This window comes from Dreissena polymorpha, chromosome 9 (assembly GCF_020536995.1).
Source record: "Dreissena polymorpha isolate Duluth1 chromosome 9, UMN_Dpol_1.0, whole genome shotgun sequence".
Lineage (NCBI taxonomy): Eukaryota > Metazoa > Mollusca > Bivalvia > Myida > Dreissenidae > Dreissena > Dreissena polymorpha.
In genome coordinates this window covers 91,041,350-91,066,612 of record NC_068363.1, presented here as the reverse complement: position 1 = coordinate 91,066,612, position 25,263 = coordinate 91,041,350, and the positions used below count along the sequence as shown (strand labels likewise).

Sequence of the window (25,263 nt, the reverse complement as noted above, 5' to 3'; positions counted from 1 at the left end):
TTGAATTCTTTCGCATGACACGCTGTCCAATGACTGTGAACAAAATTAATGTACAGTCATTTTAAAATCTCACAATGAATGACATAGTTATGGCCCGGACAAGCTCATTTATGGCCATTTTTCACTTTTGAACTCCAAGTGTGACCTTAACCTTGGAGATATCGTCGTAATTCTTTCGCATGACACATTGTCCAATGATTGTGAACAAATGTACTAAGTTATTAAAATCTCACAATGAATGACATAGTTATGGCCCGGAAAAGCTCATTTATGGCCATTTTTGACCTTTGAACTAAAAGTGTGTCCTTGACCTTGGAGATATCAACGTAATTCTTTCGCGTGACACACCGTCCAATGATGGTGAACAAATGTGCCAAATGATTTTAAAATCTCACAATGAACGACATAGTTATAACCCGGACAAGCTCATTTATGGCCATTTTTGAACTTTGAACTCAAAGTGTGACCTTGACCTTGGAGATATCTACTTCATTCTTTTGCGCGACACACCGGCCAATGATGGTGAACAAACGTGCCAAATGATTTTAAAATCTCACAATGAACAACATAGTTATCGCCCGGACAAGCTCATTTATGGCCATTTTTTACCTTTGAACTTAAAGTGTGACCTTTGAGATATAAACGTAATTCTTTCGCGCGACACACTGTCCAATGATGGTGAACAAATGTGCCAAATGATTTTAAAATCTCACAATGAACAACATACTTATTGCCCGGACAAGCTCATTTATGGCCATTTTTGATCTTTGAACTCAAAGTGTGACCTTGACCTTGGAGATATCGACGTAATTCTTTCGAGCGACACACCGTCCAATGATGGTGAACAAATTTGCCAAATGATTTTAAAATCTAACGATAAATGACATAGTTATGGTCCGGACAAACTTTCGGTTTAAAACACACTAAGTGACCCCATGACCTAGTTTTTGATACGGCATGACCCATATTCAAACTTGACCTATACATCATCTAGAAACAACTTGTGACCAAGTTTGGTGAAGATCTGATGATATTCCGGGACAGACCGACAGACGGACAGACCGACCGACAGACGGATGGACCGACCGACAAAGTGACTCCTATATAGCCCCCATTTCCAATGGTAATGGGGGTATAATAAATAGGTTTAAACTAAACTACATTAAAATCTATGAAATTGAAGAAGTTCTTTGAAGGATAAGAAATGTTAACAGACAAACCAACATGGTGTTACTTGTTTAGTTTACTTAGTTATCCCCACGCTTTTTGAAAAGCGTGAGCATATTGTGGTTATCTGTCCGTCCGTCCTGGCCACTATCTCCTCCTTCTCTACTGAGCATATGTGCGACCCTGCACTATTTGGAATTTTGATCTGACCTCTGGGTCAAAAGTTATGGGGGTTGGGGTGGGGCCAAGTCAGAGATTTTCACTCATTTGTTTATGTTATTTTACATTATCTTCTTAATTTCTACACCCATTTACTTCAAATTGATACTGAACATCTCTTATGACAATACGGTCAATCTCAACCATGCATGACCCCATTACCAATCCTGGGGCACCTCGCCCTCATAGACCACGCCCACCCAAAATTGCCTTTATCTATAAATTCTTCATTTCTACACCGACTTAATTCAAATTGATACTGAACATATCTTATGACAATACGGTCAATCTTAACTATGCATGGCCCCATTATCAACCCTGGGGCGCCCCCTGGGTCAAACATGCGGCGTGGGGATACGCGTTGGCCTCTGCCGCGCCATTTCTAGTTTATAGTGGTATCACTTTTAGGATTGTCATTATAAAAACTAGAGCTTTGTCACAGACGTGACGAATACCCCCACATGCCGCATTGACACAGAATATTTAGCATGTTGTCTTAACAAACAAGAGGGCCATGATGGCCCTGAATCGCTCACCTGACTAACCAAATACAATCCCAACCCAGTTTTCATCAAGATAAACATTCTAACCAAATTTCATAAAGATTGGATGAAAACTGTGACCTCTATTGTCTACACAAGGTTTTTCTATTATTTGACCTAGTGACCTAGTTTTTGACCCAAGACGACCCAAATACAATCCCAACCCAGATTTCATCAAGATAAACATTCTGACCAAATTTCATAAAGATTGGATGAAAACTGCGACCTCTATTGTCTATACAAGGTTTTTCTATTATTTCACCTAGTGACCTAGTTTTTGACCTAGTGACCTAGTTTTTGATCCTAGATGACCCAAATACAATCCCAACCCAGATTTCATCAAGATAAACATTCTGACCAAATTTTATAAAGATTGGATGAAAACTGACCTCTACTGTCTACACAAACAAATTGTTGACGGTTATTTCTATTATTTGACCTAGTGACCTAGTTTTTGACCTCAGATGACCCAAATACTATCCCAACCCAGATTTCATCAAGAAAAACATTCTGACATAATTTCATAAAGATTGGATAAAAACTGTGACCTCTATTGTCTACACAAGGTTTTTCTATTATTTGACATAGTTTTTGACCTAGTGACCTAGTTTTTGACCCAGATACATTCCCAAGCCAGATTTTATCAAGATAAACAATCTGACTAAATTTCATTAAGATTGGATGAAAACTGCGACCTCTATTGTCTACACAAGGTTTTTCTAAAATTTGACCTAGTTTTTGACCTAGTGACCTAGTTTTTGACCCCAGATGATCCAAAAACAATCCCAACCCAGACTTCATCAAGATAAACATTCTTACCAAATTTCATAAACATTGGATGAAAACTGTGACCTCTACTGTCTACACAAACAAATTGTTGATGATTTTTCAATTATTTGACCTAGTGACCTTGTTTTTGACCCCAGATGACCCAAATACAATCCCAACCCAGATTTCATCACGATAAAAATTCTGACCAAATTTCATAAAGAATGGATGAAAACTGCGACCCCTTTTGTCTTCACAAGGTTTTTCTATTATTTGACCTATTATTTGACCTAGTTTGTGACCTAGTGACCTAGTTTTTGACCCCAGATGACCCAAATACAATCCCAACCCAGATTTCATCAAGATAAACATGCTGACCTAATTTCATAAAGATTGGATGAAAACTGTGACCTCAACTGTCTACACAACTAAATTGTTGACGGACGCACGCACACACGCAACACACACGCACACACACACAACGGACACCGGACATCACATGGTCACATAAGCTCACCATGTCACTTTGTGACAGGTGAGCTAAAAACAGTGGACACCATGCTCAATGTTTAAAATGCACTAAGTGACCCCGTGACCTTATTTTTGACCCGCCATGGCCCATGTTTGAACTCGGCCTTAAGATCATCTAGATAAAACTTCTGACCAAGTTTGGTGAAGATTGGATAGAAACTACTTGAATTAGAGAGCGGACACCATGCTGAATGTTAAAAAACGCACTAAGTGACCCCGTGACCTAGTTTTTGGCCCGGCATGGCCCATGCTCAAACTTGGCCTAGAAATCATCTGGATAAAACTTCTGACCAAGTTTGGTGACGATTGGATGAAAACTACTTGAATTAGAGAGTGGACAACATGCTGAATGTTTAAAACACACTAAGTGACCCTGTGACCTAGTTTTTGACCCGGCAAGGCTCATGTTCGAACTTGGCCTAGACATCATCTAGATACAACTTCTGAACAAGTTTGGTGAAGATCGGATGAAAACTACTTGAATTAAGAGCGAACACGGACCTACCGACAAACAGACCGACAGACAAGTTCACTCCTATATACCCCCTAAACTTCGTTTTTGGGGGTATAATTAACAAGCATATTATTCTAAATATATTTGATTAGACACCGAGTTTTAAAGGCTTGTGATCATAATAATTAGACACACATTTAAGTTCTTGACAATCAAAACTCCTGGATTTTTTGTCACAATTTTGTACAAAAAAATAAAATAATTTAAGAATAACAAACTGTATCACACATAGGTAATTCCACTAAAATCTCCATGCACATACCTCAGGAGGATTTCCCCTGAGCTTGGTTTGCTGTTCAGGAACAATCACTCTGTGTCCCAATCTGCCATCCAGAGGAGTGGTTTCCCTTGCATCCCCACTTGGAGTAGTCTCCCTAGACACCACAGCTGGTGAAGTGCTGTCCCCTGGCCTGCTTGGGGCTGGAGGTCGCACCCTGCTGGCTGGCTGGGGTCTGGGAGGTTGCTGGCGGGGGCTGGTCTCCATGGAGGAAAACATGCTGTCTGCTGGGCTGGGGGAACCACCTAAACAAGGCTCAGAAATTTATTTTGTCAGCCCTTTCCTGCTCAGATACGTATTTTAACACTTTTGCAGTCTCTTGAAAAATAAAATTTTAGAGGCTTCATTTCCAACCCTGAGATACTTGTGAGCAGCAAACAACATACATCATGAACAGACTGTCCCAGTTCTGTTCCTTCTTAATAAAGTACCGGTAAACGGCACTTTCCCAATTACAAAAAAACTACAAATTTCCCAAATGCTGTCCAAAAAATTCCCAATTTAAGGTAAAAATAAAATAAAAAAAATTAATATTTTTTTTATTTTTTTGGAAAATGCAACATTTTGTTAGTTTCCCTATGCAGCTCTATGGTTTGAACCTAGGTAAATATAATATGGACAGCTTGAAAACACTTATTTATCAATTTTAAAGTATTTTGGAGCATAAAATCAAATACACCAATTTCCCAATTTGAGGGTTTCATGACTCGATTTTTCCGAATTTTCAGGCTTTCACAACTCAATTTTTCCCATTCGGACCGGTACCGGTACTTTTCCCAATTGGACAAAAAAATCACTGTGTCCTGGTTACATGCTGGTTGCTTAGATCCATTTTCACTTTGCTTTTGAGCAGGAAAGGGTTAGCTGAGAAAGCAAAACCATGCCATATATATAGTGAGTGAGGACTACTACTAAGCTATCATTGATAATAACTTTATATATCTATTAAAACCATGCCATATATATAGTGAGTGAGGACTACTACTAAGCTATCATTGATAATTACTTTATGTATCTATTAAAACCATGCCATATATATAGTGAGTGAGGACTACTACTAAGCTATCATTGATACTTACTTTATATATCTATTAAAACCATGCCATATATATAGTGAGTGAGGACTACTACTAAGCTATCATTGATAATTACTTTATATATCTATTAAAACCATGCCATATATATAGTGAGTGAGGACTACTACTAAGCTATCATTGATAATTACTTTATATATCTATTAAAACCATGCCATATATATATAGTGAGTGAGGACTACTACTAAGCTATCATTGATAATTACTTTATATATCTATTAAAACCATGCCATATATATAGTGAGTGAGGACTACTACTAAGCTATCATTGATAATTACTTTATATATCTATTAAAACCATGCCATATACATAGTGAGTGAGGACTACTACTAAGCTATCATTGATAATTACTTTATATATCTATTAAAACCATGCCATATATATAGTGAGTGAGGACTACTACTAAGCTATCATTCATAATTACTTTATATATCTATTAAAACCATGCCATATATATAGTGAGTGAGGACTACTACTAAGCTATCATTGATAATTACTTTAAATATCTATTGGTAAAGGAAATAAGATTGATCTGCATTTAAAAACCAAAAACTGCAGGAAACAACTTTTTGAAATAAGAGATTCAAACACATGAGCCATAATACTGTTAGCTTTTACAACTACCAGTAATTGTCTTATATTTTCACACTTTTGTCTTTAATATCATTTTCATTTACAACAATTAAAAAATTGTGTAAATTATAGATGAGACAGGAAAATTCAAATTTGACATTTGATAGTGACTTGTGTGTAAATAAGATTTTATATCTCTCACTTTATAAAATTATAAAACACTTTCCGAATGTTCTCTAAATAAGCCTTGCTCTGGGAAAACAGGGCTTAATTCAAGTGCCTAAAGTATTGTCCCATATAAGCCCTGGCAGTTTGCACAGGTTAATCAGGGGCCACACTTTCAGCTTTTGTGGAAGTTTTGGTTTGAAGGATGTCTCTTCTAAACAAAAATTCAGCCTACGGAGAAAACGTAACAATAAAACATCTAAAAGGTACTCTTTTTGGTTAAAGTAAAAGTTTAGTCTGACTGACAGGAACTGATTTGGACTTACAAATATTTCAGTCAGTACGAATTACTTACAGATTTTTCAAGATTGCGCAAACACTTCATCAAGTTCCATTTTCCCAAAGGCTACCTCTTACATATATGCCATTCTCACCTGAGCTTGGAGAGCCACTCCCAGATCGTGCAGGCTGCAGAGGCTCTGGCAGGTAATCTGTGGGGTCCTCTATTTCCTCATCATCTCCTGAATATGGTAAAATTGTGTGAGAGAAAACACTTGGTACAGTAAAACATTGACATTCAAATGGTGTGACTGAAAAACCAGCTACAGTTGATTCTCGTTGACTTTGTGGGGTTTAAAATTAAATGTATATGGATGAAAACACACCGGTATGTGGTGCTTTTCTTCAAATAACTTTTTAAAACAATTTTTCTTTAAGAAAAGAACTAGTGCATAACAAACAGTCTTTATGCTGCTTATGGCCATGTGAAATACATCAGATTTACTTTATTCAATATGCCTGTGGTCTTAGCAAAAAATTTGATAAGAAACGCATTCATGTTTACTGTTATGCTGCACGCAAAGTGAAATTTTGGCACTGATTTCAGACATATTCAAGGATTTATTCTTAAATCTTAAGATATCAACACAAATTGCAAGAAAAACTGTCTTGTATTCATTAAAGATTTTTGCAAATGTATGTCACTAACTTGAGATATTTGCAAAAACAAAGTTCTTAATGGTGTGTTTACATTCTGCCCAGCCTGTTTGTTAACCCCTGCGAGTGTTTACATTCTGCCCAGCCTGTTTGTTAACCCCTGCCAGTGTTTACATTCTGCCCAGCCTGTTTGTTAACCCCTGCCAGTGTTTACATTCTGCCCAGCCTGTTTGTTAACCCCTGCGAGCCCCGGTGTGTTTACATTCTGCCCAGCCTGTTTGTTAACCCCTGCGAGCCCCGGTGTGTTTACATTCTGCCCAGCCTGTTTGTTAACCCCTGCGAGCCCCGGTGTGTTTACATTCTGCCCAGACTGTTTGTTAACCCCTGCGAGCCCCGTTGATCCTGCACCCTGTACAGCAAAAACTAGTTATGGTCACAGGGCTATAGATAACAAGTGTACTTGCATTATTACACAATTAAAATAACCAAAAACGTAATAAAATTCAAAATAAAGCGTACAAAAACGCATTACAAATTTAATAACGTAATTCCCGTAAAAAACCTTGCGTCACAAAACGCAATTCTTACGAACACCGGGCGTATGTTTTAGACTGGTTATTTTCCGCACAAAAATGTACCGCATAACAATCTTTGGGATAGTATTGTAATTATTCGTAGACCCGTCCGTTTTCTACTTTCATTTTCAAGGTATCAACTCAAAATGACCTGAAAACGAGGTGCATGACTTTGAACAGCCATAACTTCATCAATTGTGCAGCGATTGTCACGAACTCGGTCTTATTTAACGCAAAAATGAATAAATTTGATCAGAAATTCAGTAATTGTTTGTTATGTACAGGTACCTTTTTGAATTCCATTTGTATAAATAATATATTAACCTTAGTAGATTTTTATTATGTTATATATGTCATTCCCTAAATTACCCAATTGAGTTAAAAAACCGGGGGTGAAAAACCCAATTAAGCGCAAAAGTAGGGGGTGACAATTTTTGCTAAAAATTGAATTTACAAAACCCCTATTGTTGTCAAAAACAGGGGGTGAATTACCCGATATACACCAAAAGTTATCTGTAGCCCTGGGTCACATGGTGTGAAGAAAAACAAGGTTGAGTAAAACTTTGCAATTTCATGTTCAAGCTAATCTCTGCCTTAAAAGAAAATTTTCGTTTAAAGGTAGTTTTTTTCTAAACTAAAATCCAGGGCTGGCAGAAAGTGTCATTAATGAGACCGAGTAGATAAATGTCACAAATACCTACCCTCACTGTCATAATTGTCCATCTGCGGTGCATCAAAGTCGTCTCCCAGGAGACTGTTGGTGACGGTGTTAAACAGCGGCTCAGATTTCAGGGAGTTCAGTTTGATCTCCAGCTCAATCAGGTCCCGCCAGTTGCTGGTCTTCAGGCGAACCGATAACACCCGCTCCATTATCTGAACAGGTGAATAGTGTATTTAACCATTTACCACTTAGATATGTATAGTATTGTCTTCAGGCGTACCGATAACACCCGCTCCATTATCTGAACAGGTGAACAGTGTATTTAACCCTTTACCACTTCGATATGTATAGTATACTCTTCAGGCGAACCGATAACACCCGCTCCATTATCTGAACAGGTGAAAGGTGTATTTAACCATTTACCACTTAGATATGTATATTATGGTCTTCAGGCGAACCGATAACACCTGCTCCATTATCTGAACAGGTGAAAGGTGTATTAAACCATTTACCACTTAGATATGTATATTATGGTCTTCAGGCGAACCGATAACACCCGCTCCATTATCTAAACAGGTGAAAGGTGTATTAAACCATTTACCACTTAGATATGTATAGTATGGTCTTCAGGCGGACTGATAACACCCGCTCCATTATCTGAACAGTGTATTTAACCCTTTATCATTTAGATATGTATAGTATGGTCTTCAGGCAAACCGATAACACCTGCTCCATTATCTGAATAGGTGAACGGTGTATTTAACCCTTTGCCACTTAGATACGTATTTTAACGTATTTGTAGTCCCTTAAAAATTTAAATAAAGGCCTAAATTAAAATTAAGTTTGTTTGCCCTTTACCGACCAACCAACTTTTTACCCCCCGACCCAAAAAAATTCATTGCGATTTCTGAAAACGTATTTTTTTATATTTTCGTTTTTTTCGCCGATCAGAAAAGAGCCAACTGCAATATTTATTTGTGTGCGTATTTATATCCCTGTCCATTATTATCGCCCCTGACCGATCTAGGTGGCTCCTATGGTTGGAATTTCATATGCCCCAGAATAGACAGTAATGCAAGCGTCTATAACCAGCATCGCGATCGGCGGTGTTCCGTGAAAATGGCCGAGCGACATCATACTTAACTATTGGTTCGCGAAAGTAGTCGGACATATATGAGTTTACGTTCGTTGCACACATGTTGTAAACGTGATCCAAGATGGCAGACAATTAAAAGAAATAACGATGCTCAGCGAGGACAAATGACTATCAAATTTACGACGGACATCATATAATTAGTATGGATTAATGAAAAGAGCGTGTCATTCTACGATGAAGCATACGTTTTAGATACTAATAAAACTCTTTTTTTTTTTAAATGTATGAACTGAATGTCACAGAACAAGTGTTTGAAAATTGGAATGCAGTCTACTCGCAAAGAAAAATACATCTAACAGTTACAGGATTCTTATTCAAAAATGTAAAATAAAAGACAAACATGATTTGATTTATATGCAAGTGGATCTGTGTTTAATCAGATTCATGTGCATATTCTGCTTTATTATGTTTGCCACTCTAAACAGTTTACTGTAATGGCATGTTAGTGAAATGGATATGTAAAGGTAAACTTATTTAATATATTAATGTCTCTTAGCTAAATACATAGACAACACTCAAGTATATATGTTTAAAGCGTTAATATATCCACAAACTGAAACTAACACCTTTAATTTGTTTCCCGAAATCAAGTGTTCATGCTTATGTTAGTTGCAATAATACGACTCCCAGCTATTGACCCTCTGAGCTGTACGTATGTACTCATAAAAGCTCAGAGCATTCAAGAAGAACTAATGCTTATGTTCAGTTTGCCCTTTTATGAATTTACTTTGCCATGCAGAGACTATGCACTAACCGGTCAAACACTTAAAATTGAGGCCTGTAAAAATTTCAACTGGCCTGTGAATTGTTTCTCCTGGTAGGCAAGTCTGGCCTGTAAAATGTGACCGTCTTTTGCCATGTCTGAATTAGCCAAATTAGCCTGTGCAGTCCATAAAGGCTAATCAGGGACGACACTTTACGCCTTAACTCAATGTTTGCTAAGTTACTTTCTTGAAACCAAAAAACAATAACAGCGAAAAGTGTCCTCCCATATTAGCCTGTGCGGACTGCACATGATAATCTGCGACAACACTTTACGCACATGCATTAAAACCTTGTTTTCTCAGAGCCCAACCCAGAGAGGCTCATTTGGCTCAGTACCTGTATGTTATTGTACTTGAGAGCCTGGAGAGCCATCTGACCGGTCCTGTATATCAGCCACATCTCGTCCTCCACGAATCTGCAACACGAACATACACATATGAGCTGCCTCATGACAAACTGGGTCTTATGCTTAAAGCGCCCAGCGTAGCATATTGGTGCAGTCTGGTCAAAAGCTACTTTGTCTGCTATGAAGACATGCAAGGATTTTTTGGTCTTCTCAGTGGACAAGTTAGTGGTTACTAACCAGTCTGTACAGATGCTACCCGGGCCATGTATGACATAAGACCAATTTTCACGTGATAATATATTAACTATGTAGACCACACATATGGTTATGAACATATTTAAATTAGTTAAGAACCAACAATGAATTCAAATGATGTTCATCAATATAAATAATTGAATAATTAGGTAAAAAAAATTGGGCCTAAGCTGGTCTATACAGGCTCATATCTTTCAAGTATTATTTCACCGACATCACAAAACAGTGAAAAACCAACAATTAATTTTAATGATGTGCATAAGTTTAACAATTGGCTACAAAAGTTAGAAGCTTTAAAACCTGGGCCAAAAGTTTGTCGATACAGGCTCATGCCTAACCAGTATGATTTTACAGACGATCTCATCGACCATGTTGTATTAAAATGATAAGCATAAGTTTAAGAATTGCTTCAGTAGCTTAGAAAAAAACAGGGCCTAAGTTTGTAAATATAAGCTTATGCCTAACCAGAATGATTTCATAGATCAGAAAATGTTTTGACAATCTAGTTAACAATGATGTTATCTGCATAAGTTAAAGAAATGTAAAAGTAGCTTCAAAACACTGTGTCTAAGTTACTCAAAACATATCCATACCTAACCAGAATGATTTCACCAACGTCAGAAAACATTCCAACGATCTCGTCGACCATGCTGTCATTGAAGTCTCCATCAGGGGTTGCTACGATGACAGTGGCATCCTGGGGCCCCTGGGCGTAGAGTGTCTCCTCGTAGACCCGATCCCTGGCCCCTTCCCGTACCTTCATAACCTGCATGTCAAACAGGCCTAGCACTGGTCTGGAATGGTGGCATTTAGTTTAGTTTATTTTCAACTGTTTAATCTCATTTATCTTGATTGCATCAAATAACTTATTTAATTTAGATAGGTTGCATCAAAAGCCTCAAGCAAGTTTATTAGGAGAAACCAAGTCTCGAAGCTTAAGTGGTCTCCACAGGCTTTTCACTGACGACACATTCTGCGTTCATAGTATTTTTTGTTTGAAAACTTGGCAAAGGCATGTGTGTTAAGTGTCTAAACTTGGCAAAGGCATGTGTGTTAAGTGTCTAAACTTGGCAAAGGCATGTGTGTTAAGTGTCTAAACTTGGCAAAGGCATGTGTGTTAAGTGTCTAAACTTGGCAAAGGCATGTGTGTTAAGTGTCTAAACTTGGCAAAGGCATGTGTGTTAAGTGTCTAAACTTGGCAAAGGCATGTGTGTTAAGTGTCTAAACTTGGCAAAGGCATGTGTGTTAAGTGTCTAAACTTGGCAAAGGCATGTGTGTTAAGTGTCTAAACTTGGCAAAGGCATGTGTGTTAAGTGTCTAAACTTGGCAAAGGCATGTGTTTTAAGTGTCTAAACTTCGCAAAGGCATGTGTGTTAAGTGTCTAAACTTGGCAAAGGCATGTGTGTTAAGTGTCTAAACTTCGCAAAGGCATGTGTGTTAAGTGTCTAAACTTCGCAAAGGCATGTGTGTTAGGTGTCTAAACTTGGCAAAGGCATGTGTGTTAAGTGTCTAAACTTGGCAAAGGCATGTGTGTTAAGTGTCTAAACTTGGCAAAGGCATGTGTGTTAAGTGTCTAAACTTCGCAAAGGCATGTGTGTTAGGTGTCTAAACTTGGCAAAGGCATGTGTGTTAGGTGTCTAAACTTGGCAAAGGCATGTGTGTTAAGTGTCTAAACTTCGCAAAGGCATGTGTGTTAAGTGTCTAAACTTCGCAAAGGCATGTGTGTTAGGTGTCTAAACTTGGCAAAGGCATGTGTGTTAAGTGTCTAAACTTCGCAAAGGCATGTGTGTTAAGTGTCTAAACTTGGCAAAGGCATGTGTGTTAAGTGTCTAAACTTGGCAAAGGCATGTGTGTTAAGTGTCTAAACTTGGCAAAGGCATGTGTGTTAAGTGTCTAAACTTGGCAAAGGCATGTGTGTTAAGTGTCTAAACTTGGCAAAGGCATGTGTGTTAAGTGTCTAAACTTGGCAAAGGCATGTGTGTTAAGTGTCTAAACTTCGCAAAGGCATGTGTGTTAGGTGTCTAAACTTGGCAAAGGCATGTGTGTTAAGTGTCTAAACTTGGCAAAGGCATGTGTGTTAAGTGTCTAAACTTGGCAAAGGCATGTGTGTTAAGTGTCTAAACTTCGCAAAGGCATGTGTGTTAGGTGTCTAAACTTGGCAAAGGCATGTGTGTTAGGTGTCTAAACTTGGCAAAGGCATGTGTGTTAAGTGTCTAAACTTCGCAAAGGCATGTGTGTTAAGTGTCTAAACTTGGCAAAGGCATGTGTGTTAAGTGTCTAAACTTGGCAAAGGCATGTGTGTTAGGTGTCTTCCCAGATAAGCCTGAGCAGTCTTCACAGGCTGATAAAGGAGGACACTTTCTAATTTTATGGAATGTTTTGTTTAAAGGAGGCATCTTCCTATCACAAATCCAGTGCAGGCGGATATTGTCCTCCATGATTTGGGAAGACTCTTTACGCACATCAATTGAACGCAGTTTTTCAGAACCAAGTTTAATTTATCTTAAGTCTCAAGTCTGAAAGAGTTGTCCTTGATTAGCCTGTGTGAATTTCATTATTATTATATTGAGACCATGTACTTCTTTTGTGTCAAAAACATGAAACACATCAAGTTCCATTTCCTCTTTACATTTTCAACAGAAAAACTAGATTGATAAACAAGGATACAACACAAATCTTCACCATAAAAGAACCTCACCGATGGTCTGATGTCTTTAGTTCAGATCGCGAGTACAGCAGCAGCTTTGGCCATGATTTTAGCTCAGACTCGTCTGAAAAGGAATGTTGGTCAAAGTTAATACACCAGTAAAACAATACTTGATTGCAATTCATGACTGTTTTATGGAAATTCAACTAATGTATTTAAACACACAAATTATAATAGTAATTACAATAAAGAATGATTTTTGATTCAATAAATGTCTGATTTTTTAAAAAAGAAGTTAAAAGCAAATGGACTGGGACCTAATATACACAAACAGATAGACAAGTGGAATGCTTCATACTCTATGGGGGCAAAAAAGGTTACTGTACATTAATTCACATTTTAAATAAATAAATGGAATGCCTGATCTTTGAAGTGTAGTTCGCTGTAAACATTTTTAAGTCTGGCCATTCATGGAAAACTCTTTCCACTGAAAAATCTAGATTTTCATAAAGAAAAGACTTCCTTCAAACAATAAATACCATAAAAGCTTTAAGTGTGGCTCCTGATTTGCCTGTGCGGACTTCACAGACTAATATCAGACGACATTTTACGCACATGCATTAAACACCATTTCACCAATGCGAGGCTCAAATAAACATTTTGTTCAACTTAATGTCACATGAATGTTGACAATGGTCAGATATTAATATTTACAATCAAATGACTATTTTATGTTTTATTAATATAGAATCGCACACATGACTTACCCTGGTTTGCATTTCCCAGGAAAGCATTGTGCCTCCAGAGGACTCTGTCAGTCCAGGCCGGGACTCGGCTCTTGTCACTCGTGTCATAATCATCACAAAACTGGTCGTACTTGTAGGTCGGCGCAAAGTTGGTCGGTCCTTCTTTGAAACCTTGGAATGCCTGAAGAATATTAGTGGACTCTGACTCCAAATATAATAGAAATGAACGCTAAGTGGCTATATTCCTAGACTAACCGGTCTTTGCCAATAATGCACAAAATTTTCATTTCCAGCAATAGCTAATTTATTCCTAATCGTTGTTGTTCTTGCCGCTGCCATTCTCGTCTGCATTATTGTCATCATCATCATCATCATCATCATCATCATCATCATCATCATCATCATCATCATCATCATCATCATCATCATCATCATCAAAATCCTCACCATATTTACCACACCACCACCAAGATTATTTTAATAATAATAATCATCATTATCAACACCATCATCTTCGTCTTTGTAATGTTATTAAAAAATATACCACATTTACTTCAGTTGTGAGTTTATGCAGAATCATCCTACCTTGTCCTCTGCCCTCTGTACATTCAGTTGATCACAGGCCTGCAGTGCCCCCCAGTTCTCCATGGCAACAAGACTCTTGACCTCATCATTTGGCAGGTCAATGCGGTAGTTGAAATCCCCGCACCAAAATACATAGTCATGGGCCTGCAGACCTCGACCCTGAAATCAAGTGGGCTTACACATTAACTTATGAAAGGGGTTACAGATTCATTCTTTGCCACTCTGATTCGCATATTGACCTGTTTGTAGTACATTAGAAAATTAAACTTAAAGACCCATAAACACTCAAAATCAACGAATACTTTATAAAAAAAAGTTAACCCATACAAAAATCTGTTTTCCTTTCAGCAATAGCAAACAAAAGATGTGTTTGTCAGAAACACAATGCCCCCTGATGCACCGCTTTGAATTCTTTTCTTTTTTTTACCTTTGACCTTGAAGGATGACCTTGACCTTTCACCACTCAAAATCTGCAGCTCCATGAGATACACATGCATGGCAAAAATCAAGTTGCTATCATCAATATTGCAAAAGTTATGACCAAGGTTTAAGTTTTGGGACACACACAATCAATGCCTAACTGACTGACACAGTGACAGACAGGCCAAAAACAATATACCCCCGATCTTTCGATCCGGGGCATACAAAATTTGTATGCTTAATGTGGTCTTGTGAATTACCGGCGACAATATTTGAACTTTAACGTGTGAACTCAGGATTGGTTTCAAGCAACACCAGAAGAATGACATGGTTCTCATGAATAAGCATTATGTTATTAATTAGCAGAGCTCAAACGAGAACGTCCTGCTCTTAGGGATTTAGCAAGAAAAAAAGAGAACATGCAAAAATGAAAAAGTATGTGGGGCAATACATAACTGAATGGAACTGCATCAAGGAATGAATGGAATTTTCCCATGATTTTAAAGTTGCCCGTTATCTTTTATAATAGCGCACAGATAGAAAGCCCAGAAAAGTGCGGTCCAAATTATGCAAATACATGCAAACCAAATGAGACCAATCTTTACCAGAGATCATCAGTAAAATGAAACAAGATGACAATGTGAAACGAACTTAAGATGCTAAAAAGTTGAAGAAATTTGTATTTTAACGTTTTTTTAACCAATATGTTTTCGGATCTTCCGATTGTAATTAGCCTTCGTATGTTACTTTTGATTGTTAGAAGTATAAATATAGCATAATAGTATTGGGCAGTGTCTATGGATCTTTAATTAAAGGCTATTTTCAATAGATTCAAGTTTTAAAGGCTTCATTTCCGATGTTCAGATACTCAGGCACAGCAAACAGCATAGAAGTTACTCGCAAAAGTTCTGGTTTTATGCTGTTTGTATAGAGCCATTTTCACTTTGCTTCGGAGGGTTGACTAATTATTTGTTGGCACCACATGATCGGAATTGAGGCACATTCTGGAAAAACTGGACTACATGTCTGTTCGTTAAGTGTCTTCCCAGATAAGGCTGTGCAGTGAAGTTGTTATCAAAATGCAGTCATATATTGTTGAAACAAAATAGTTCTGAATGAAGCATTAATTTTGTAATTTAATTTAAATTAGTACCAAGCTTTCAGTTTGACAAAAATTAAAACAACAACAAAATTCTAAATGTTAAACCCCCCAGATATATTCATATTTTGAAATAAAAGCGGTGAATGCTGATTTAAACACTTAAACAATATGACCAACTGTTGCAGTTAAAACAATATCTGTAAATAAATGCAAATACTGGGTACCAGTAAAATGATCTTGGATCACATGGATATAATGTTGTTTCTGTAGGTTGTTTTAATACAGTGCCTTGGTCAATGGTTTTGCATTTGGATGTTTCTGGGGTATAGAAAAATAGTAATGAGCCTTGCCTAAGAAAATGGTGAATAATGCATATGCTTAAAGAGATGTCCCAGATTAGCCTATGCATACTGCATATCAGGGACAACACTTTCAGCTTTTACTGTATTTTTCTTTTGAATGCAGTCTTTAAGACTTCTAAGCAAAAATCCAGTTTAGAATCTTGGATGACACTACACATATGCATTAGGCTCCATTTTTCCAAAACGGGCTCTTACATATGCTGTGGGGTGTATATGGTTTAAGTGCATAAGTGCATATGGCTTAAGTGCATATTGTGTGTGTACAGTTCCTGTTATCATGCATTATGAAATCATGCCAAGATGCCAAATATAGAAACAACACATACATGCACAAATTTAGTTTTGTTCATATTCCCTATATCCGAATTTCTAAAGATTGTCTAGTATAACACACAACATCATTTGCATTCTTCATGAAACAAAGCCATGTATGCATGTTGTGGACATTATAAAACAGTTAAGTCAGTCAGAGATTTATCAAAATAAAAATACATTGTTGCTTTTAAAACCTCAACAAAACCAATACAACTTTTTTCCCTGAAACAGCTGTTTCTGGGCATATTATCTATCTAGATAGAATAGAAAAAATTAAATGCAGTCAATAAATAACAAGTTAGAACGATTTGTTCATTAACAATTCGTCAATTGTATAGCTTTGAAACATGCAATGTGCCTAGAGTCAATCCACATTCATATCCAGCATACAGTGAGGTAAAGGAGCCATGCCCTTGGAAAACTGGGTTAAAAGCATGTGCATAAAGTGCTAATCTGGGACAACACTTTATGCACAGGGATTAAACCTTGGTTTCCCATAAAACCAAGAACTTTTGAACATCAATATATTTTAAAGCATTTTTCCAATTATTTTTTTTAAACTTACATATTTGTCATTAAAACTGATGCCGTTATAGCATGCATTGAATTGTTTTATTGCACAGGGGCTTTAACAATGCTGAAGCATTTTCCGGATTTCATAATGCATAATTTCTAATTACATTGTCTCCAAAGGCCTTCAATAACGGAAACAAAACAACATCCTGAGTTCAATAAATGCTGATGCCCCCAGTGGAAGCCTTGTCAGTATCAATTGATGGTCGCAAGTCTTGGTTCAAACTAAGTCAACGTCATAATGTGGTCAGGTGATGCAAGTGTGCCAAATGTTTAATGGAACATTCCAAGCTTATTAGAAAGTAGTATCAATGGTAAATTGGACTTTCAATTTGGGAAAAGCAAGAATTGTGACCTTCTGATCAGAAATAGAATAAGTCCAAAAATGGTCAATGTCAAGATGATGTCTCATGATGTGGGTGAGTTGAGAGGGGTTTAACCCTTTACCACTTAGATACATATTTTCATGCATTTGTAGTCCATTAGACAGTTATATTTAATTTAAGACCTTTCTAACTGGATTCCAGTTTTTAAGGGTCATCTACATACCTTAGATACTGATGAGCAGCAAACAGCATAAAACCTGAACAAACTGCGAGTTACTAGCAGGCTATTCTGGTTTAATGCTGAGCTATATTCCTTCCAGCTTCAGTAGATGCCAGGGGCATAATCACACAACATAATGAGTATGCGTGGAATGTTCTGAAAAACCACTGTAAATGATACAATGGTTTTATTGGTAACTTTATAAAATACGTAATCATTTTTATGTGGATTGATGTCTTAATGTCTAAATGGAATGAACAGTTGTTATTTGAAACTGAGTGAAACTAATTTTTCAACTAATTAACGAAGACCAAGTTACACATAAACAAGAAATGTGTTCGTCAGAAACACAATGCCCCCTATAGCGCCGCTTCGATTTTTTTTGTTTGTTTGACCTTTGACCTTGAAGGATGACCTTGACCTTGAACTTCCACCACTCAAAATGTGCAGCTTCATGAGAACGCCTCTTTGAAAGTGTTTTTTTTTACCTTTGACCTTGAAGAATACCTTGACCTTGAAGGATGACCTTGACCTTGAACTTCCACTATTCAAAATGTGCAGCTTCATGATGACGCCGCTTTGAATTTTATTTTGACCTTTTACCTTGAAGGATGACCTTGACCTTGAACTTCCACCACTCAAAAGGTGTAGCTTCATGATAACGCCGCTTTGAATTTTTATTATTTTTTACCTTTGACCTTGAAGGATGACTTTGACCTTGAACTTCCACCACTCAAAATGTGCAGCTTCATGAGATTCACATGCATGCCAAATATCAAGTTGCTATCTTCAATATTGAAAAAGTTATGGCCAATGTTAAAGTTTTCCGACGGACAGACGTCATATATTTGACATTTGACCTTGAAGGATGACCTTGACCTTCACCACTCAAAATGTTCAGCTCCATGAGATACACATGCATGCCAAATATCAAGTTGCTATCTTCAATAGTGAAAAAGTTATGGCCAATGTTAAAGTTTTTTCGGACGGACGGACAGACTGACTGACTTACTGACGGACAGTTCAACTGCTATATGCCACCCTACTGGGGGCATAAAAACAACCTCAGTCTATGGGGAGATGTTTTGTACTTTAGATTTAAGCACCTCAAACTGTTTTTTAATATGCAAATATTGATGTGACACAAGAAGTTATTTGTACCTAGGGATAACTCAATTTGAATAAGGTCTTTAACTTATTGTCTTTTAAACGATGTTTAGCTATCTAAAATACACATATATACAGTCTAAATTGATAACTTATTGCATACAAAAACACATACAATTCAAAATAATTTCTAGCAATATCACATGTTGATTTAACTAAAACAAACAAACAGCCACACAACAACTTCAATGACTGCCATGACAATTTTAGGATCAACAAGCAAATTCATTGAATTGATATCCCCCGCCAATATGCTTCTGGACACAAAAGTGTTATATTTGACACTAAAAAAGCATTTACTTAAGATACAAAGGGCCATAATTCCGTTATTAACTGATGGTGTACAATGCCATTTGTCGGGCATCATCCTCTTATCCATATATATATTCATACCAAGTTTCAATCAAATCTGCCAAAGCACGTCCAATGGCTCCGGACAAAAAAGTGCCGGCCGGACAGACGGAAAGACGGACAACGCCAAAACAATATCCCTCCGCCTATGGCAAGGGATAACAAGCATGTTTTATCTTTCTGTTGCAAGTTAAAGTAATATTACTACTCAAAATCAATGAAAACTACATACAATTTTTTGTAAAATAAACATAACAAATTAATAATCAATGTTCCTTGTGGCAATTGCCGAAATTTCAACGCCAGATGTGGTCTGGTAAAATAAATGTTTGTAGATACAAAATGATTGTTTTTATTATTGTTTTGCATATTTAATTCCATTTTAACGATATCTACTCATACGACACATGAACACTAACATGATGTTCGTGTGTCGTATGAACAGATATACACGGGATATTAAAATGGAATTAATTGTATCACAAATAAATAAAAGGAGCATTTTGTATCTACAAAAATCTATGTAATCATACCATATCTAGCGTTGAAATTGTGGCTATTGCTATAAGGAACACATATTGTTTAGGTGTAAACTTTATTTTACAAAATACTTAACCAAATTTTCGCTGATTTTGAGCGTTGTAGAGGCTTTAAATTAATGTTGGCATACACATAAAAAAATCTTTCCAAAAATGTAAGGTTTGTTTCACAAATCAAACAAGCATGGTTAAATCATGCTAAACGACACGGTTAATTGTTAAATGTCTACATGCATGATTGGGTATTTAGTATTTAGTATTGTATGGGGAAAAACAAAATGAATTTCAGGACACTGTGACTTTGTAAGATTTAGTCAGGGATTGATTGTGGCAGTCCAGTTAGCAAAATTGTTGATAAACACATTTTTAGCTTATATAACATGCTTATGGTGACCTTTCGTGATCAATGTTTGTCAGTTGTTATTGTGAATCATCAACATTCAACTCTAGAGGCATCTTCATGAAACATGTTGAGAACATTTGCCAACATGAAATCGCAGCCAAAGTTTAATATTGGATCAATTGGGGTAATAGCTTGCCACATATTCATCATGACACTTATTCAGAATATTTTTCTTATATATTGGCAAGTTCCAAAATGGTTATTGAGACAACTCAACAGCTGATCAAACAATAAAGGTTCTTTGGGTCTCAGATGAGTAACCTAGGCCATTGGCCCTCATGTCCACCTATTTGACCTGGATTCAAACCGGCTACCATTCCATGTGAGTTTAGAATGAGCTTCATCTGCCTACTCCAGTTTTCCAAAACAGCATGAAACCACAACAAAATTAAATGTCTTTCCTTAAAAATATACATCTAGAAATTGAATGGTTCAATTCAAAATTCATCTCAAATAGTGTGTGGATTTTCTAAGTAGATTAGGTAGAAAAGCTAGACAAAACTCTAGATCCACTGTCCTTTAGGTATCTTTGGTACGACAAAACCTTATAAACCTCCAAATCTGTGTGGGAAACTGTGTATTTGTTTGACATTGCTATGTAAGGCATAATAGTTTCATGATAAAAACTTGAAATACAAACATAAACAAATATGTATTTAAGAAAATATTGCAGATTTATTACAAAACAAGTCATTCTGCATCAGTTAGACTTGGAATCTGATAACCGTAACTCCAAATGATGCTCTGGCTGGCATCATTCACAACTCTGCATAATTAAACATCAATAATTATTTGTCAAGTAATGGCCCCTGATAATACTTTTTGCTCATGTTTAAGCTCTACAGTGTATATGTTGTTGATGATGTCATAATCCTGCAATGGTACTAATTAACAGGTACATTTGCTACATGTGCATGCCTATAGATAGGAAATATTCATGTCAAAATGATGCATTCAGGGCTATTCTATTAGTGCATATGTAAGTTTATCATTATAAAAGACAAAAGAGCCAATATATCTAACTATTCTCCCCACCCCACCCCTATTTTTTTCAAAGAAACCAAATTTTTGTGCACACAATATAGAATTTCTTTTGTAATCTTAACTCAATCAGAGAATCTATCAACAAATGCTATTTCTTACAACCACCATATCAATTGGTTTTTCTTAAAAACTTACAAATATAAGGCTTATGAATATTAAGACATTATGAATGCTTACAACTACGCACTAACTTTAGCCTATGTAAAAACTAGCATGTATGCAGAACTAGAATACAATATCAAACCATACTTTGCAAATTTCCTGCATGAAGAAATAGAGAACACAATTTTAAAACCAAATATGCATAAATATATCAATCATTGTACCAGCAAAAAAACAACAACATAATGTAAATGGAGTATGTCATTTTATGCATGTTTGTTTGCAGACATTACACATAACATTTCTATGTTTTACAATTTTGAATAACTAATTACTGTGATAAGAATTTGACATTTTTGCTGTTTTTGATGACACATGCTAAAAGCATTATTTTTTGTTAAATAACTCATGTTGTGAATATTATAAACTCAGTGGGAAAGCATATAGCAATGAGCAAGTGTACTGCGTCTTATTTTTATTTGTGAGTACTATGTTAATAATGTTTCAGTTAGGCCAAATCAAACTGATAAAATGTTTGTCATATTATTAAACTGCAATCAACATGTGGTGCACAAATTTTTTAATCAATGTAAATCTACTAAACAAACTTACAAATTTTGATTTTTGTAAATTTATGCAATTTGAAATAAACTTCAAAAAACAACATATTAATAATAGTATTTTACTTTTTAAAAAGCACAATGTAGTATTTAAAACATGTAGACATTATTTTTGTTAAACAATTTTCATGAAAGACATTATTGAAACTTACAACTCTGTATATGGATAGACAAATGCACCCATTTTACCCAACAAAAATCAAAATCTGCAAATATTTGTGATGGTCATATATGGCAAGAAAATGAACGGCCCGAATTTAAGTGATTTCACTGCATATAAGCCTCATTCTGGTAAAACTGGGCTTAATGCATGTTGTTAGAGTGTTGGCCCAGATAGCCTGTGAAGTCTGCATAGGATAATCAGGAACAATAATTTCCCAATTTAAAGAATTAGTTTTCTTAGAAAATCTTTTCTTAACAGAATTCCAGATTAAGCAAAAAGTCTTGTACCACCTATTGTGGTCTGCACAGGATAATCTGGGATATTTTTTTAAGGCACATGTATCAAGTCCTGTTATCCAAGAGCAAGGCTCATATAGTAAGCTTCCACATTGAAACCAAACCAGACACCTACCATCGGGAAAGACATCTTCTTTGATATCTCAGTGTAGTCGTTGTTTCGATCGTTCACCTGGGATTGACCCGCGGCCAGGTGGGCGCACACAAAGCAGACAGAGGTTGAGTGGATGAGAAAACGTATCCCCACGCCCCCCTTGTTGCCTGTAGCCCCACCCATACCTGTTTTCACAGTATCCACGGCAACATCCCTGTAAATATTGAAGCCTCGTTCTAAGAACACTGGACTTAGAGCTTGTGCCAAAGGTGTCATCCCAGATTAGCCTGTGCAGTTCACACAGTCTTATCAGAAATGACACACTTTCCTTCTTTTATAAACTGGATTTTCATTTTGAAGAGCTTTTTTTATAAATTAAAAATGTCATAAAGGCGGAAAGTGTCCTCCCTGATTTACCTGTTCAAACTGCACAGGATAATCTGGGACAACACTTTACAGTACCTTTGGCAACATCCTTTTGAATATTAAAGAACAATCTAAGTAAGATGTCATTTTCATGTTTTGTTATGGGGATCATGAGGCCATAAATTAAAGTGTTCTGGTGAGGAAATAAAGGTATTGCTAGTTACGTCTGAAAAAAGCCATGTAACCTTTGAGACAGGGCGAGTTTGACATCAGGAAATTATTAGAAAACTCTTATTAGAGGATGTTTATAAAATTTGTTTGTGCCAAATACCAAACCTCAAGACCAAGACAATAGAAAGTGCAGCCATTTTAGTAATACCTCTTAATAACTAGTTATAACGACCCCCTGATCCCTCCCTCCCTACAAACCCTATGGGCCATTTGGTTTTAGAGATGATTATTGTCATTATTCTATTTAAGTGTATTTTAACCACATCAACCCTGAATCATGGCCAATTTTGACCCAAAAAGCAAAATTATTTGACAATCTTTGTAGAGGACCACAACAAAAATCTACATTTCAAATAATTAACCCATGAGCCTTGCTGTTCTAGTAAAGAAGATTTTAAAGTCTTAAGAGAACGCAATCAAAGTTAAATGGCCAGTTTTAAACCCTTATGTAATTATTTCAACAAGCTTATAAGGGGCCAAGATGCAGCAAACCAAATATTAAAATTCTCAGCCATGCTGTTTTAGGAAAGGATTTATTTTTCAAAATTAGATTTTGGGTATTCTTGATATCAAAACAATTATATCAACCTTTTAAACAGTGTTAAAGACAGCACATGCTATTCAAGGTCAACACTTTCTGCTTTAATGGTATTTTTCGTTCAAAGATGGTCTCTTCTAAGAAAAAATCCGATATGTGATAACACTTTACACACATGCATTAAGGCATGTTTTCCCTGAACACAGCTCAATGACCTACCTGATAAATGGTGCCAGATGCCGTAAAATGAAGACATAGAGCCAGATGCCCACTAGCTGCACCTTGGTTAGGAGAATGTACTTGTCTTCTCATGATATGTCCAACAGGCCTTAATGCACGTGCATAAAGTGTCGTCCAAGATAAGCCTGCGCACTCTGCACAGGCTTATAAGAGACTACACTTTCCGCCTAGACTAGCATTTGGCTAGAAGAGACTTCCTTGAAATTAAAAGCACCATCAAAGTAGAACATGTCGCGCCTGCTGTAAACAGGCTAATCTGGCACGACACTTGATGCTTATGCCTTACCTAATAAACGGTGCCAGATGAGGTCGAATGAAGACATAAAGCAACACGCCGACCAACTGCACCTTGGTGAGAAGCACGTACTTGTGGTCTCGAGATATGGACTTCTGAATGTACTTCTCCCATTCACGACTATTGGTCTGACTGTGAAATGAGTAATGGTAGTCGTTATGACTTGCCATAAGTGATCATACACCTAACAGAATAACTGCATAATTTGTTGTGGATTCGTATTTTTCGCAAGTTTATATCATGAAACATTTTGAAAAAAAAAATGTTTGATTTTTCTAAGAGCATCCTCTGGGCAAGTAGAGCACTGCAGTAATGCCACATATCTTGAGCAATGTTTTATATGATTGTTCATAATGTTAAACAACTAAAAAAGAAGACATGTTCCGAAACCTAAAAATGAAGAATTTTTTGAATAATGGAAACATTTGAAATCTCTCAGTAATTGATTTTTTTGTTAAATAATATATTAATTTTTGCTTGGATTTCATCAAGTTACTTACCAGAGGTAAAATATTTCATGTATGATATCAGTTTAGTGCAAGGTATGTAAATTATGCTGCCATATGTAAGTTGAACCTTGCAGCCCATGATGTTTAGGCAGAAAGTGTGCAGTGAGCACATGTTAATCAGGGATGACACTTTTCTCACATGCATTAAACCCTGTTTTCCCAGAACAAGGCTAATAAAGGGAAATAGAAATGCTGGGGTTGTTACCTAGTGCTTACTATATTGCTTGCATTCAAATCCACCATCTCCTCAAAGCCTATGGCAAAGATATCCACCGGGATGCTGTAATCAACATCTACCTGCAACAGTTCTGAAAAAGATCCATATTTAACCCTTTACCACTTAGATACGTATTTGAAAGCATTTGTAAGTCCCTCTGAAAGTTAAAGTTAATAAAAGACCTTTCTTACTAAGTTCAAGTTTTAAAGGCTTCAGGACTTCATTACCCTTAGAATTAGATACTGAT

At 36.6% G+C, this 25,263-nt stretch overlaps 1 protein-coding gene across 5 annotated transcripts in view; it reads right to left on the bottom strand.

The window, feature by feature from the left end:
• Positions 1-25,263, bottom strand: part of LOC127843911 (synaptojanin-1-like) — a 222,460-nt gene that overhangs the window by 174,697 nt on the left and 22,500 nt on the right. For all 5 annotated transcript variants that reach the window (XR_008032441.1, XR_008032438.1, XR_008032439.1 and 2 more), the window contains exons 12-22: positions 25,005-25,107; positions 24,282-24,422; positions 22,642-22,834; positions 14,524-14,682; positions 13,960-14,119; positions 13,244-13,316; positions 11,139-11,339; positions 10,281-10,359; positions 8,064-8,235; positions 6,286-6,372; positions 4,004-4,263 (exon numbers count right to left, since the gene is read on the bottom strand). Coding sequence is in view for 1 of the 5 variants with exons in the window: in XM_052373806.1 (XP_052229766.1) it covers positions 4,004-4,263; positions 6,286-6,372; positions 8,064-8,235; positions 10,281-10,359; positions 11,139-11,339; positions 13,244-13,316; positions 13,960-14,119; positions 14,524-14,682; positions 22,642-22,834; positions 24,282-24,422; positions 25,005-25,107 (1,628 nt within the window). In the remaining 4 variants the exon portion in view is untranslated. The remainder of the gene's footprint in view (positions 1-4,003; positions 4,264-6,285; positions 6,373-8,063; positions 8,236-10,280; positions 10,360-11,138; positions 11,340-13,243; positions 13,317-13,959; positions 14,120-14,523; positions 14,683-22,641; positions 22,835-24,281; positions 24,423-25,004; positions 25,108-25,263) is intronic.